The sequence below is a fragment of the Saimiri boliviensis genome, chromosome 9, assembly GCF_048565385.1.
Source record: "Saimiri boliviensis isolate mSaiBol1 chromosome 9, mSaiBol1.pri, whole genome shotgun sequence".
Lineage (NCBI taxonomy): Eukaryota > Metazoa > Chordata > Mammalia > Primates > Cebidae > Saimiri > Saimiri boliviensis.
This window is the reverse complement of record NC_133457.1, coordinates 98,375,263-98,389,792: the sequence shown is the minus strand read 5'-3', so window position 1 is coordinate 98,389,792 and position 14,530 is coordinate 98,375,263. Positions and strand designations below refer to the sequence as shown.

At 51.1% G+C, this 14,530-nt stretch overlaps 1 protein-coding gene across 2 annotated transcripts in view; it reads left to right on the top strand.

The window, feature by feature from the left end:
• The window catches only part of AHCY (adenosylhomocysteinase), a 54,427-nt gene that overhangs the window by 2,901 nt on the left and 36,996 nt on the right, over positions 1–14,530 (top strand). For both annotated transcript variants that reach the window (XM_003932046.4, XM_010342688.3), the window contains exons 2-9: positions 3,002–3,192; positions 4,726–4,801; positions 6,713–6,862; positions 7,770–7,882; positions 8,365–8,572; positions 8,665–8,752; positions 8,853–8,970; positions 12,948–13,142. In XM_003932046.4, coding sequence (XP_003932095.1) covers positions 3,002–3,192; positions 4,726–4,801; positions 6,713–6,862; positions 7,770–7,882; positions 8,365–8,572; positions 8,665–8,752; positions 8,853–8,970; positions 12,948–13,142 — 1,139 coding nt within the window. The remainder of the gene's footprint in view (positions 1–3,001; positions 3,193–4,725; positions 4,802–6,712; positions 6,863–7,769; positions 7,883–8,364; positions 8,573–8,664; positions 8,753–8,852; positions 8,971–12,947; positions 13,143–14,530) is intronic.

Genomic DNA, 14,530 nt, shown 5'->3' with positions numbered 1-14,530 from the left:
TCTTTTCTTCTTTTTTTTTTTTTTGAGATGGAGTTTTGCTCTGTCGTTCATGCTGGAGTGCAGTGGTGCGATCTCCACTCACGGCAACCTCCGCCTCCCGGGTTCAAGCAATTCTCCTGCCTCCGCCTCCCAAGTAGCTGGGATTACAGGTGCAAGCCACCATGCCTGGCTACTTTTTTTGTATTTTTAGTAGAGATGGGGTTTTACCATGTTGGCCAGGCTCGTCTCGAACTCCTGACCTCAAGTGATCACTTGCCTTGGCCTTCCAAAATGCTGGGATTACAGGAGTCATCCACCATGATTGGCCTAAGAAGTGACAGTTTAGATGAAGGTGGTGCGATGCAGTTGGATTCCTTGTATATTTTGCTTGTTGAGCCAAAAACGTGCTAATTGAGGCAGAAGAGAAAAACAGAAATCAAATCTTAAGTTTTTGGCCAGAGTAGCTGGTTGAATGGTGGTTTCATTTCCTAAAATGGGAAGATTGGGAGAGTAAGGAGTAGCAGGGCAAGGAGTCATGAGGGCTCAAGCATGACACGATAAATCCAGTTGGACATCCAAATGGAGGTGCTGTAGAAACAGTTGGATCAAATTGAGTCTCAAGTTCAGGGGAGTGGTTTGGACTGGAGATAGATATGTGGGAACCCTGCAGAGAAGGTATGTAAAGCTGTGAGACTGGATGAGCGTAATTGGTAAACATTAGAGAACAGGAGATGATGGAGCCCTGAGGGCTCCCAAACTAATATTAGAGTCTGTTATCTGAAGAGGAACCAGGAAGGTAGGCGGAAAAGCACAGGAGGACAGAGTAGCAGAAGCCAAGTAAAGAAAGAGTTTCCGGAAAGAGGACATGTAAGTGGGATTACAAGTAGCTGGGATTGCAGGTGTGTGCCACCATGCTTGGCTAGTTTTTGTATTTTTAGTAGAGACGGGGTTTCCCCTTGTTGGTCAGATGGTCTCAAACTCCTGACCTTGTGCCCCTTGCCTCGGCATCCAAAAAGTGCTGGATTACAGGCGTGAGCCACTGTGCCCGGCCGTGTCTTTTAGGGTTTTAATAAATGTGATGTCTTGGCTGGGCACAGTGGCTCATGCCTGTAATCCCTGCACTTTTTGGAGGCCGAGGTGGGTGGATCATGAGGTCAGGAGTTCGAGACCAGTTTGACCAACAAGCTGAAACCCTGTCTCTACTAAAAATACAAAAACTAGCCAAGCGTGGTGGCAAGTTCCTGTAATCCCAGCTAGGGAGGCTGAGGCAGGAGAATTGCCTGAACTGGGACCCAGGAGGCGGAGGTTGCAGTGTAAATCGAGATTGTACCACTGCACTCCAGCCTGGGCTACGGAGCCAGACTTCTTCTATAAATGAATGAGTGAATGAATGAATCAATGTGATGTCTTGGTGTGGTTGTGATTGTCCTCCTGCTGGGTTCAGTGGCTCTGGTGCAGTAGAGGGTCAGGTTTAATTGGGCTGAGAGTTTTGCCAAGTAAGTTCTCAAAGGGAAAGAGGGCAGAAGGCAGAAGGGACAGTAGAAACTGGTAGGATGAGTGGAATAGAAGTTCTGACCTGACAGGCTACAGCCTTGTTGGAGCTGGGGCTCTAGAGGGAGAAAACTAGAAAGATGAGACGTGGCTAGAGTTGGGTGCTTGAAGTCCAGATTTCCAAGGAGTGCTATCATTGGAGATGGCCTACCAGGGTAGGAGGGATGGGGTAGGGTGGTACAGAGAAGGGCTTGAGTTGAGGCACAGCAGGAGTGTTCTCTCAAGGGGGAGGCACGTTTCATCTCTGAAATTGTTTCAATGCACTGTAGGAAGCTGACTTACTTAGACAGTTTTATTGATTATTAAATTCTTAGATTATTAAATTCTCTCCAGAGTCCTTTGCCTCTCACCATCTACCTCTTTGGGTGAAGCTTCCCTAAAGATAAAAATCATCGGGAGTCTTAGACCTGCTGAATCAAGTTTCCCAGGGGAGATTTACAAGCATGCCAAAGGAACATCCCTTATTAGGGAAGTCTGCAAACTTTGATCTAGGTACTGTCCTAGGTAGGGTATGACCTTGGAAATGGACTAGTGTGGTAGGGGAGAGAGGAAGGTGAGATGATCAGAGGGAAGAGTATTGATATAGTGAGTTAGCTCATAATAGTATCCTTCTTTCCTGCCTGAGAATTTGAACAAATTTGAGACATTTTAAGTGGCAGACAGCACCCAAAATACACCTTTTATTTCTAATAACCTCAAAGCCAGACGATGTAGATTAGTATGAAATCCAAATGATTCTGCTGACTGGACTCCCAGATTCAGCTGTTACCCAACCAGTTAGTTGCAGGCAAGGTGGGCCAGGGTAGGTTGATCTCTGGAAAAGCAGAGAACAGCGGCTTCCTGCAAGTGGGCAGGTGGCTACTTGCTTGCAAAAAGAAGAGAGCTAAACTGAGCACACCATTTATTCCTCTAAGTTTTACTGGTCAGACAAGCTCACCCCACCCCCACTGGGGCAGAGAGGCCAAGAGTATACTGGTGAGTTCCTCCAGGTGGAAAGAGTGGGGAAGCATTTTCACATCTAAAAGGAGTTCAAGGAACTGTCAAATCCAAGGTATTAGATAGTATTTATGAGAGTTGAATCACCGAGAGTGATGACAGAGAGGAAGATGGAGACCCAGCAGCGAACATATTTAGGGAGTGAGGAGTGACCTGGAGGTTGGTGGGTGTCCGCAGGAAGGAGGGTAGTGGGCAGTATCATCTGAGCTGTTTTTCAAAGGGGCGCTTCTTTGTGTTGTAATTTTTGTGTCCCTGTGTGATTGATTACATGTGTTCTCCCACAAGTCAGAAAGGTGCAGGTAGGCAGGGACCTTGTCTTTCTCGAGTAGCCTGGATTCATAAATACTTACTGAACGAGTTAGAGAACGCGGTGACAGAGTGCTAAGCCCTAGTGTGTTGAGTCCACACGTGGACCGAGGTCCACACAGTGACTGCCGAGGAGGCTTACCCAACTCCCACCTGTTTCCCTCGGTAGCTGACATCGGCCTGGCTGACTGGGGACGCAAGGCCCTGAACATTGCGGAGAACGAGATGCCGGGCTTGATGCGCATGCGTGAGCGGTACTCAGCTTCCAAGCCGCTGAAGGGCGCGCGCATCGCCGGCTGCCTGCACATGACGGTGGAGACGGCCGTCCTCATTGAGACCCTGGTCGCCCTGGGTGCTGAGGTGAGGCCCACAGCTGTATCACCGCAGAGTTCTTGCCCTCCCTGGGTTCAGCCAGGGAAGACGACGACTGTACGGGGGTGGGGACCGTCCAGGTGTGGTGCCGACCCCGGGCCTGGCGGGGCTCCTCCCTCTCATTGGGTTTCCTCCCTGTTTCCCGGTACTGCCATCTTTTGTGGTGAGTGTTGTACAGATTTTCTCCCTGGCAGGAAGGTAACTGTTGGCTGCCCTCAAGGCATCCTCCTGCTTGATGCTCTGGCAGGAAAAACTCAACTCCTATGTCCCACTTAATCCTATAAGGGGCTGCTCGCCTTGGCCCTCCTGGAGGTCAGAGGCCTGCCCTGGACCCATCATGGCTGCCAGGATGATGGCAGCTCTGATTTTCAGCCTGGGTCATGTGTGCCAATGATTGACATGTCTCCTAAGGTCTCAGAGAGTCAAGAAGCAAGCTGGTTTCCCAAAGCAGGGTAGGGCATTGCAGCCAGAACCCACAGAGGGACTCAGGGTTCAGTCCTTGGACCTTTCCTTTCAGCATTCACTCTTGGTCTGATTGTATAGCTTTAGATACCATCTATCTGGTGATGACTCCCACATTTTTGTACTAGCCTGGACTTCTCCTGGAGCTCCAGACTGGCATATCCAGGAGCGGGGGTGTTAACGCTACCTGGAGGTCTAGTACTCGTCTCCGGCAGAACACGTTCAAACGGACTCAGGATTGCCTGCCCCCTCCTCTTCCCTATGTGAATAAATGGAATTTTCACCCCAGCCTTCTAGGTTCCCTCAGTTCAAGAATCTGAGAGTCATCTCTTCCCCACCCTTTCCTCCCTGCTCCCAAACCCTTTTACTTCAACAGCTCATCCCTCAGCAAATCCTGCCAGTGCTGCCTTCAGAGTCGACCCAGGCTGGGACAGCTTCTCATCACCGCCACTGCTGCTGTCATGTTTCTTGCCTGGAGTCTTCTCCAACAGTCTCTCCGGTTGTGCCCTTGTTTCCGCCCTTTCTCTTCCACGCAGCACCAGCGTAAAAACCTGAGTCGGGGCTGGGCGCAGTGTCCCACACCAGTAATCCCAGCACTTTGGGAGGCCGAGGCGTGTGGATAATGAGGTCAGGAGATTAAGACCATCCTGGCTAACATGGTGAAACCCCATCTCTTCTAAAAATACAAAAAATTAGCCAGGCGTGGTGGGGCATGCCTGTAATCCCAGCTACTAGGGAGGCTGAGGCAGGAGAATTGCTTAAACCCTGGAGCTGGAGGTTGCAGTGAGCTGAGATCGCGTATTGCACTCTAGTCTGGGCAACAAGAATGAAGCTGTATCCAAAAAAAACCCAAAAAAACAAAAAAAGCTGAGTCGGATCTCGTCACTGCCTGGCTCCCATCTACCCACCCAGCGTCCCCAGCCTGTGATCCTAGAGCTTGCTGTGCCTAGATCCCAAGCCTCTCCCCCACCTGAAGTGCTCTCCCTTTTCGTTGCCCAGCGTTCCTGGTGCTTTTGAGCCATCAGTGACCAATAGCCTTGTTTTGACGGCTCTTTCTAGGTGCGGTGGTCCAGCTGCAACATCTTCTCCACCCAGGACCATGCGGCAGCTGCCATTGCCAAGGCTGGCATTCCAGGTGAGTCCTGCTTACTGCTGGGACATGTGGGACTTATGAAGGGGCTCTGCTCTGTTTGCTTCACTGACTGCTACAGCAACAGACTTCCTTAAACTACAGCAGGAGAGAGGAGTCACGGCCACAAAATCCTACCCAGCCACCCACAGGAAAGAGCTGCTTTGTCCCATCGTCATCTAAAATCCTGTGGAAGTTGTTTTTTGACCCAACTCAAGCCATGTGACCAGGAAGGGCAAGATCTTATTACTGTATTGGGAACTACATGATGTAGAGGAAGGGAAGTTAATTAAAGGAAGGATGTGGATCTGTTTCTAAAGAACTGGGGAAGTCTACAGGGCAGAAAAAGATTCACTACTTAGGGTACGTCGGTTAAAGGACTGAGGAAGGACTAAGACTAATGAGAAAGGAGTTTTCACAGGCTGGGCACATGTCTGCTTGGACTTAGGGAGGGGAGTGGTTAGATCTGACCCAGTGATTAAAGAGGACATTCAAGATTTCTTCTAACCAACCATAGGTAGAGAGGAGAGGGTGGTACAGAGCTCCTTCACAGACTGACCAGGGCTGAATGGGCATGGTCCCCATTCCTCAGCCTTGGCTGGGCACCATGGCTTTCTTCTGGGAAAGGCCTTGTTTTCTTTTCTTTTTTTTTGAGATGGAGTCTTGCTCCTTTGCCCAGGCTGTAGTGTAGTGGTTTGATCTCAGCTCACTGCAATTTTTTTTTTTTTTTTTTTTGAGACGGAGTTTCGCTCTTGTTACCCAGGCTGGAGTGCAATGACGCGATCTCGGCTCACCGCAACCTCCGCCTCCTGGGTTCAGGCAATTCTCCTGCCTCAGCCTCCTGAGTAGCTGGGATTACAGGCACGTGCCACCATGCCCAGCTAATTTTTTGTATTTTTAGTAGAGACGGGGTTTCACCATGTTGACCAGGATGGTCTCGATCTCTCGACCTCGTGATCCACCCGCCTCAGCCTCCCAAAGTGCTGGGATTACAGGCGTGAACCACCGCGCCCGGCCCTAGCTCACTGCAATTTTTAAGACCATTGTCTGCTCCAGTTGCGGGGAGGAGAAGCTGGCTCTGCTTGGCCAGCGACCTTTGCTCACAAGAGGCTCCTGGGAACCTCACACCTGTGCCCTAGTCATGCCACATGGGAGGAGCGTGGACTGGCAGTCAGCAGCCCTTAGTTCCGGTGTCTGTTCTGGAATTTCATGTGGAGTGGCTCAAGTACGTCTCAGCCCCCCGCTAGGCATCTGTAAGTGCTGATAATGGTCACGGCTGCCTCACAGGGTCTCTATGAGGAAAAGCGAGATGGGACATGAAGGATTTGGAGTCATGTTCGGCAGAAAGCAAGTGCCCCATATATGGTAGCTGCGCTTAGTCATTTTTTGGCCGAACTTTGCCCGAGACACCCCCCATCCCAGAGGTTGCTGGTGCTACAGGCCTTTCAGTGCAGAGCAAACCCTGGATCCTTCCTCGTGGATCCAGCTGACGGGGAGGCATCGTGGGGCACGGAGCCCTGGTCACTCAAGGTTGATGCCTAGTCCTTGGGGCCCAGGCAGAAGGGGATGGGAGAGGAAATAATTATTTCCTGATATCTACATCTGGGGGCTATACATGGCTTCCATCTCACTTAATCCATACTGTTCTAAGCCCTATTTATAGAGGAGAAAACTGAGGCTCAGAGAGGTGAAGTGATTTGCCCAAGATCACACAGCTGGCAAGTGACAGAGCCAGGATTTGAACCCAGATCTATCTGGCTCCAAGTTGTATTCTTATCACTGCTGAGTCCCCAGAGGGGCCAGAGGTGGCTGAGGATGGGAATTGAGAAGGAGGTAGTTTTGACTCTGCCAGGGTTGCTCCCAGGAACAGGTACAGGTTGGGGAAGTCCAAGCCCTGATATGCCACTCACCCTCCAGTGTATGCCTGGAAGGGCGAAACAGATGAGGAGTACCTGTGGTGCATTGAGCAGACGCTGTACTTCAAGGACGGGCCCCTCAACATGATTCTGGATGATGGAGGCGACCTCACCAACCTCATCCACACCAAGTACCCACAGCTCCTGCCGGGTAAGAAGGGTGGGGTAGGTGGGCTGGGTACTGGATGAGGCCTGCTTGCTCACATAATGGCTGCAGGCCTGGCAGGACTCCCAGTGCCTCAAGCAGCAGAATCTAGATGGGAGGATGGCAGGCTCTGGGCCTTAGGGAGGGGAGTGGTTAGATCTGACCCAGTGATTAAAGAGGACATTCAAGATTTCTTCTAACCAACCATAGGTAGAGAGGAGAGGGTGGTACAGAGCTCCTTCACAGACTGACCAGGGCTGATGGTCGGGATACCTCGTGCCGGGGCTTCCTGACTTCAGAGTGTGAGGCAAGGGTGGCTGAGCTGACAGTCCAATGGCAGACACAGGGCCGTGGCTGGGAATAGCTGAGAGGGAGCCAGCTTTGTTCAAAGCAGGCACAGGGAGTACAGGGAGTACAGAGGCCTGGATGCAGAAAAAGCTGGAGTGTTCAGGAAACAGAAAGAGGCCCGCAGGATAGCAGTGAACAAAGGGAGCCTTCACTGGGGGGTATTATGGGATATGGTGTGAGCTTTCATGAAGGCCAGATGTGTTCAGGCCTAAATTTGCAGTGCAAGGGGAAATAATTGGAGGGCATTTAGATTTCTCTGAGAAGACACGTTAGAAATGGCTGTTGCATGGAGGATGTCTTGTGGCAGGAGACAGGGTCAGGGCCTAGGGCAGCAGCAGTGCGAATGGAGAGTTGGGAGGCAGAGTCACTAGGTCTGGCGGTGGCTTTCCCTAGGAGGGCGTCGGTGACTCCTTGCTTATACTGGTCTGGGTGATTGGGGGACCTGTGGGATCAGTCACAGATATGGGAACCCAGAAAGAGGAATGACTTTAGCCGGCAAAGATGAGGAATTTGCATGCTCTCAGGTGAGGTGTCTCTGAGGCTTGTCCTGTTCCCTCTTGTTTAGGCATCCGAGGCATCTCCGAGGAGACCACGACTGGGGTCCACAACCTCTACAAGATGATGGCCAATGGGATCCTGAAGGTGCCTGCTATCAACGTCAATGACTCTGTCACCAAGGTGAGCCGGGGGCAGTGACGGCTCCCACTGCAGTGGCTGCAGCTCAATGCGAGGCCTCTGAAGAAGAGTGTCCGGGAAGGCTGAGGCTAGGGACATGAAGCCCTCATTTGAGGGGGCAAAAGCGGTTATAGACCAAGGCTAATGAGTGCATTTAGAAGGAGGTCTCAGAGCTGGGTGTTAGGAGCTTTATGGCTTTGGGAAGAAGAGCTTTCAAGTTAAGCAAAGTATTTGACCAGGCAATCTCTCCTGGTAACTGGCCCCTAGGAAGGCTCCAAACCAGCAGAGAAGGATTAGAGAGAAGGTCTTGGAGCCGATCGGGGTGAAGGGCGTGTGGGGGTATTGGCTGCTAGAGGGTTTCCACCCAGGCTGGGATGCTCAGTGGGTGCACGATGCCTGGGCTCTTCCGAGTACTCCGAGGCCAAGTGGTCCTGGCCCCAGGGCCCTGCAGGCCCCCACTGTCTCCTTACTCCCTCTCCTTTCAGAGCAAGTTTGACAACCTCTATGGCTGCCGGGAGTCCCTCATAGATGGCATCAAGCGGGCCACAGACGTGATGATTGCCGGCAAGGTAGCAGTGGTAGCAGGCTATGGCGATGTGGGCAAGGGCTGTGCCCAGGCCCTGCGGGGTTTCGGGGCCCGCGTCATTATCACCGAGATTGACCCCATCAACGCACTGCAGGCCGCCATGGAGGGTAGGATAGAGCAAGCGTTGGTTGTCAGCCACTGCGGCCGGAGGGAGGGGCATGGGCACCGTAGATGACTCTCAGCCACTGTCTCTGCACAGGCTATGAGGTGACCACCATGGATGAGGCCTGTCAGGAGGGCAATATCTTCGTCACCACCACAGGCTGTGTTGACATCATCCTTGGCCGGTAGGTGCCCCTTGGGGGTCCTGGGGAGTGAGGGAGGAGGGCAGGGTTGGGACAGCTCTTTGTCCCTGATAATCTCCCATGGTCTTGGGCTGCCTGACAGGCACTTTGAGCAAATGAAGGATGATGCCATCGTGTGTAACATTGGACACTTTGATGTGGAGATTGATGTCAAGTGGCTCAACGAGAATGCTGTGGAGAAGGTGAACATCAAGCCACAGGTGAGAAGTTCTCATCCGCGGGCTGGGCAGATGGGAACACACAGGAGTGCTGGCTGCCAGGGAGGGGAGCTGAGGAGACTGGCAACCTGTGCAGTGAGATGGGGAGAAGAGGGCCTAGTGTCGGAGCCAGCTGGAGATGGCAACCTTATCTCGAGGGCAGCCGGCATCCCTGAAGGTTATCAGGCAGGTGAGCTGTATGCGGTGAGGCTGTAGTTTTAGAAAGATCACTCTAGCTACTTTGTGCAGAATGAAAGCAATGACAGTGAGTGGTGGGGAGGGAGGCTTTTGGAGGACGCTCTTACAGTCCCTGCAGGGGACGATGGCTGCCTTGGGGAGTGCTGGGGATGGATGGACGGCATGTGGGGTCAGGATGAAGGTAGAGTCACAAAGGACACAGCTTTGGCCGGGCATCATGGCTCACACCTGTCATCCCAGCACCTTGGGAAGCTAAGATGGGCAGATCACCAGAGGTCAGGAGTTTGAGACCAGTCTGGCCAAGATGGTGAAACCCCATCTCTACTAAAAATACAAAAAAAATTAGCTGGGCTGGGCGCAGTGGCTTATGCCTGTAATCCCAGCATTTTGGGAGGCTGAGGCGGGCGGATCACCTGAGGTCAGGAGGTTGACCACTGTGTGAGGAGCAGGCCCATGCACTGAGCTGGGAAAGAATAGGTTTGCACTGGGGCACTGAAACTGGAAGAAGAGTTCTTGTTGGGGGTATGACAGTTTACTTGAGTTGTAATTATTGTGGGTACATTTTTTTCTCTGATTATAAAAGTAGTATGTTTCTGGAAGACATTTTGGCTTTGGATATCAAGAGCTTTAAAGTTAAGCAAACATGGCCTGGCACGGTAGCTCACACTTGTAATCCCAGCAGTTTGGGAGGCCAAGGCGGGCAGATCACTTGAGGTCAGGAGTTTGAGACCAACCTGGCCAACAAGGTCAAACCCTGTCTCTATTAAAAATACAAAAATTAGCCGGGCGTGGTGGTGCAAACCTGTAGTTTCAGCTACTCAGGAGGCTGAGGCAGGAGAATCGCTTGAACCCAGGAGGCAGAGGTTGTAGTGAGCCAAGATTGCACCACTGTACTCCAGCCTAGGCCTCAGAGCAAGACTCTGTCTCAAAAAAAAGGAAAAAAAAAAGTTAAGCAAACTCTTTGACTGGGCAATCTCTCCTGTAATTGATCCTCAGTAGATAATTAAGTGTTTGAGATATTCATCACTTTTTTTTTCTTTTTGAGATGGGATCACTCTGTCACCCAAGCTAGAGGGCAGTAGCATGATCATGGCCCACTGCAGCCTTGACCTCCTGGGCTGAAGGAGCTGATCCTCCTGTCTCAGCCTCCCAAGTACCTGGGACTACAGGTGTGCACTACTACACCTGGCTAATTTTTTATTTTTTGTAGAGACAAGGTCTTGCTATGTTGCCCTGGCTGGTCTCAAACTCCTGAGCTTAAGCGATCTTGCTGCTTTGGCCTCCCAGAGTGCTGGGGTTATAGGCATGAGCTGCTGCACCAGGCTCATCACATTTTTTAAAGGGAGAAAAGCCCACTTAATGTGAGGTTCTTTGAGTTGATGCTGTGCTATCTTTGAGATATGGTATGGAAGATATAAACACAGAGCTGGCCAAAGCCCTGACATCCACCCAGTCACAGCCACAGAAGCCCAAGTCCCAGAGAGGCAGCCAGCCAGCTCTGTGAACCCACATCCCTTACACTGCTCCCCTCTGGCTCTCTGCTTCTGTGTGGGAGTTCTCCCTGGCTAGGTCCTGCGCTAGTCTAGGGAGTCAATTCCTGGCTATGCAGAGGGCACCTCCATCTCTGCCTAGAAGGCTTGGCACTCATCACAGTGTGGGGGTGGGCAGGGCATGCTTCCATGGCAGCCACACCCCTGAGAGCCAGCCAGACCTCCTCCTGCAAAGGCATCACAGGGCTACACTGGGGTGATGGGCATCTGCCAGGATGCCCAGGTACTTGGGCAGATGCCAAGCTGCCCTCCAAAGCTGGACTCTTCCCACCCTCAACATCCTTGACAGTCTTGCCAGCTTTCTGCCCAGCTTTATCTCTTATCTGTCCTCTCACGGATCTCTGCACTCAGCTGTGTTTGACCACTCCCTGAATACCTACTGTAGCTCCTGCTTCTGCTCATTTGTCCAGACAGCTCCGTTTGTTTGGAACAGAACATATAGCCTTTTCTTTATCCATCTTCTTAGCCCAGCTCAAGAGATCCCCTTCTGGCCAGGCATAGTGGCTCACACCATTAATCCCAGCACTTTGGAAGGCCGAGGCAGACGGATCACTTGAGGTCAGGAGCTGGAGACCAGCCTGGCCAACATGGTGAAAACCCATCTCTACTAAAAATACAAAAAATTAGCCGGGCATGGTGGCTGTGCCTGTAGTCCCAGGTACTCCAGAGGCTAAGGCAGGAAATTTGCTTGAACCTGGGAGGTGGAGGTTGCAGTGAGCTGAGATCACACAATTGCACTCCAGCCTGGACAACAAAGTAAGACTCCATTAAAAAAAAAAAATTAATAAAAAGAGACCCCTTTCCTGGCCAGCTTCTCTGGCAGAGGCAATGCCCACACTCTACTATAGACACCTAGTGCAGCATCCATCACTGGCTTTGGTCTCTGCCCCAACTGTTGTATCAGGAGGGTAGAGTCCAGGTTGATGTGTCTCTGCAAGGGGCTTAGATGGGTATCAGTGAGTGCTTATTGGCTGAAGCATTAATCAATGCTTGATGGACATCAGAGACCTTTCCTTGGACTGGTACTAGGCCTCTGAAGCAGTTTGGAAACCTGGGCTTTTGGGGAATTGTTCAGGAGGCTGTGTGAGGGCGGAGAGATGGCAAGGGAAGAGCTGAGAGTGGTAAGAAAACAAGTTTGTGTGTTCAGACAGCTGGGACAGATGGAGGACTGGGGCACTGAGGCCGGAGCTTTACACTTCATATTCACTTACCTACTAAACCGAGAGTTCTCAACCTGGTAGTCACCTGGGAGCCACACTGTGGGTTACACAAATAGGAATCTCTGGGAATGAGGCCAGGGTAGAGAATAGGAATCTCTGGGAATGAGGCCAGGTAGCTTCTGAGGTGATTCCAATGTGAGTGCCACAGCATTCAGCTTTTTTTTTTTTTTTGAGATGGAGTCTTGCTCTGTTGCCCAGGCTGGAGTGAAGTGGCACGATCTCAGCTCACTGTAGCCTCTGCTTCCCGAGTTCAAACGGTTCTCGTGCCTCAGCCTCCTGAGTAGCTGGGACTACAGGCACATGCCACCACACCCAGCTAATTTTTCTATTTTTAGTAGAGACCGGGTTTCACCATGTTAGTCAGGCTGGTCTTGAACTCCTGATCTCGTGACCCATTTGCCTTGGCCTCCCAAAGTGCTGAGATTACAGGCATGAGGCCACTGCGCCCCACCACAGCTTTTACTAAGTTTTACTAAACTGCATTGAACTGTTCCATGGTTACTGAGAACATGGGATATGTCCTCAGACCTTCCAGACTCAAACTGCTCCACCTCTTAGTGTGTGGCTCTGGACAAGTGACCTAACCCTTGTAAACTTCATTTTCTGAGTCTGAAATCGGGATGACAGCAGTACTGACATCATAGGCTTGTTTCTGGGAAGAAATGTGATAATCCCCTGTAAAGGACTTAGTACAGGGCACACGACAGTAATCAGAACAATAACATTAGTTGCTGCTTACTAAGTACCTCATGTGCCACGCATGTTACAAGTGTCAGCACATAAAGTTTTAATAGCAGAACTGTGTGTTCTGCAGCTCAGTGTTTCTTAATAAATATCGGCTGTTACTGTTTGTGTCAGGCCATGTGCTAGAGGTTGTTTTGGGGCAGTTCAGATGCCTCATGGGCACTGTTGGAGGCAGTGAAGCCTGCCTGACCAGAGGATGGGCTGTGGCAGGGGTGGGCTGTAGGAGCAGGGCCCCGCCAGCCCTCACTGTCACTCTGCTTGCATGTAGGTGGATCGGTACCGGCTGAAGAATGGGCGCCGCATCATCCTGCTGGCAGAGGGTCGGCTGGTCAATCTGGGTTGTGCCATGGGCCACCCCAGCTTCGTGATGAGTAACTCCTTCACCAACCAGGTGATGGCACAGATCGAGCTGTGGACTCACCCTGACAAGTACCCCGTTGGGGTTCACTTCCTGCCCAAGAAGGTGGGTTTTTTCTTCTACCTCAGGCCAAGGGTCTTGCCAGAGTTTAAAAAGTGCTTGCCTGTTTGCCCTCTTGGAGGCACTCATGGGGTCCTCTACAGTGCAGAAGTCATTCTTGCCATTGACAGAAGAAGAAACTGAGGTCCACAGTGGGGAGTGACTCCCTGGAGCACAGCTGAGCAGCAGGACCGAGTGGTGGGAAGAGTCTGGGCCTTGGAGCAGGACACACCCTGGTTTGAATCTCAGCCCCACCACTTAGAGGTTGTGTAATCCAGACAGATTCTTTAATTTCTCTGTCTTCCTTTGTGAAACGAAGGTAATAGCATCCCCTTTCAGGATTATGAGTATTTCCTGAGATTAGAGTCATGAACCCACACACCCACAGGGGCTGGGCAGGTAAATGAATGATGCTGGCTGAATAAGGACTGGAAGAGCTGAAGTAGTAAAGGGCTGGTTGCCACCTAGGAACCCGGGTCCACCTGACCAGGGCTTCTGACTTTTCAGGAGATCCAGAGATATCAAGATCTCTGTATGAAATAATTTTCAAATACAGGTAACTCATTATAATTTTATTTTTAGTTTTTTTGAGACAGATTCTTGCTCTGTTGCCCAGGCTAGAGTGCAGTGACACGATCTCAGCTCATTGCAACCTCCACCTCCTAGGTTCAAGCGATCCTCCCACCTCAGCCTCTTGAGTAGCTGAGGATTACAGGCACACACCACCACACCTGGCTAATTTTTTTTGTATTTTTAGTAGAGATGAGGTTTTACCATGTTGGCCAGGCTGGTCTCAAACTCCTGACCTCAAGTGATTTCACCCACCTTGGCTTCCCAAAGTGCTGGGATTACAGATGTGAGCCACTGCACCCAGACTCATTATAATTTAAAAAAATAACTGGGTGGGTTAACTTGGACATGTGTATAAGTTGAATGCAATCTGCAGGCTGCATGTTTATGGCCTTGTAATAAGATGATACATCCCTGGCCAGGCGCATTATCTAGATAGATAGATAGATAGATAGATAGATGCCAGGCGAGGAAGGAGGGAAGGAGGAAGGGAGGTTCTGCCAGCTGAGGAATAAGTAGGAAGAGGCCTGGACTCTAGGCCTAGGTCATCTGCCTCCAAGGCCAGCCTATGACTAATTTCCCTGGGGCACTGTCTTGTTGGACCAAATGTTTTACTCATAAGGACCTCAAGAGGCACCTTGTTCTGTGCAGCTGGTTTGTGGGGTTGAAAGATTCTCACTTGATCCCTGTATGATCCCAGTTGGGAGAAATATGGCTGTGATTTTGGTGAGAAATTGGTCAGGTGAGGCCAGGGTTGAAAGTGAAAGAGGCAAAGCTCTTGGCTGGGCGCGGTGGCTCACGCCTGTAATGTCAGCACTCTGGGA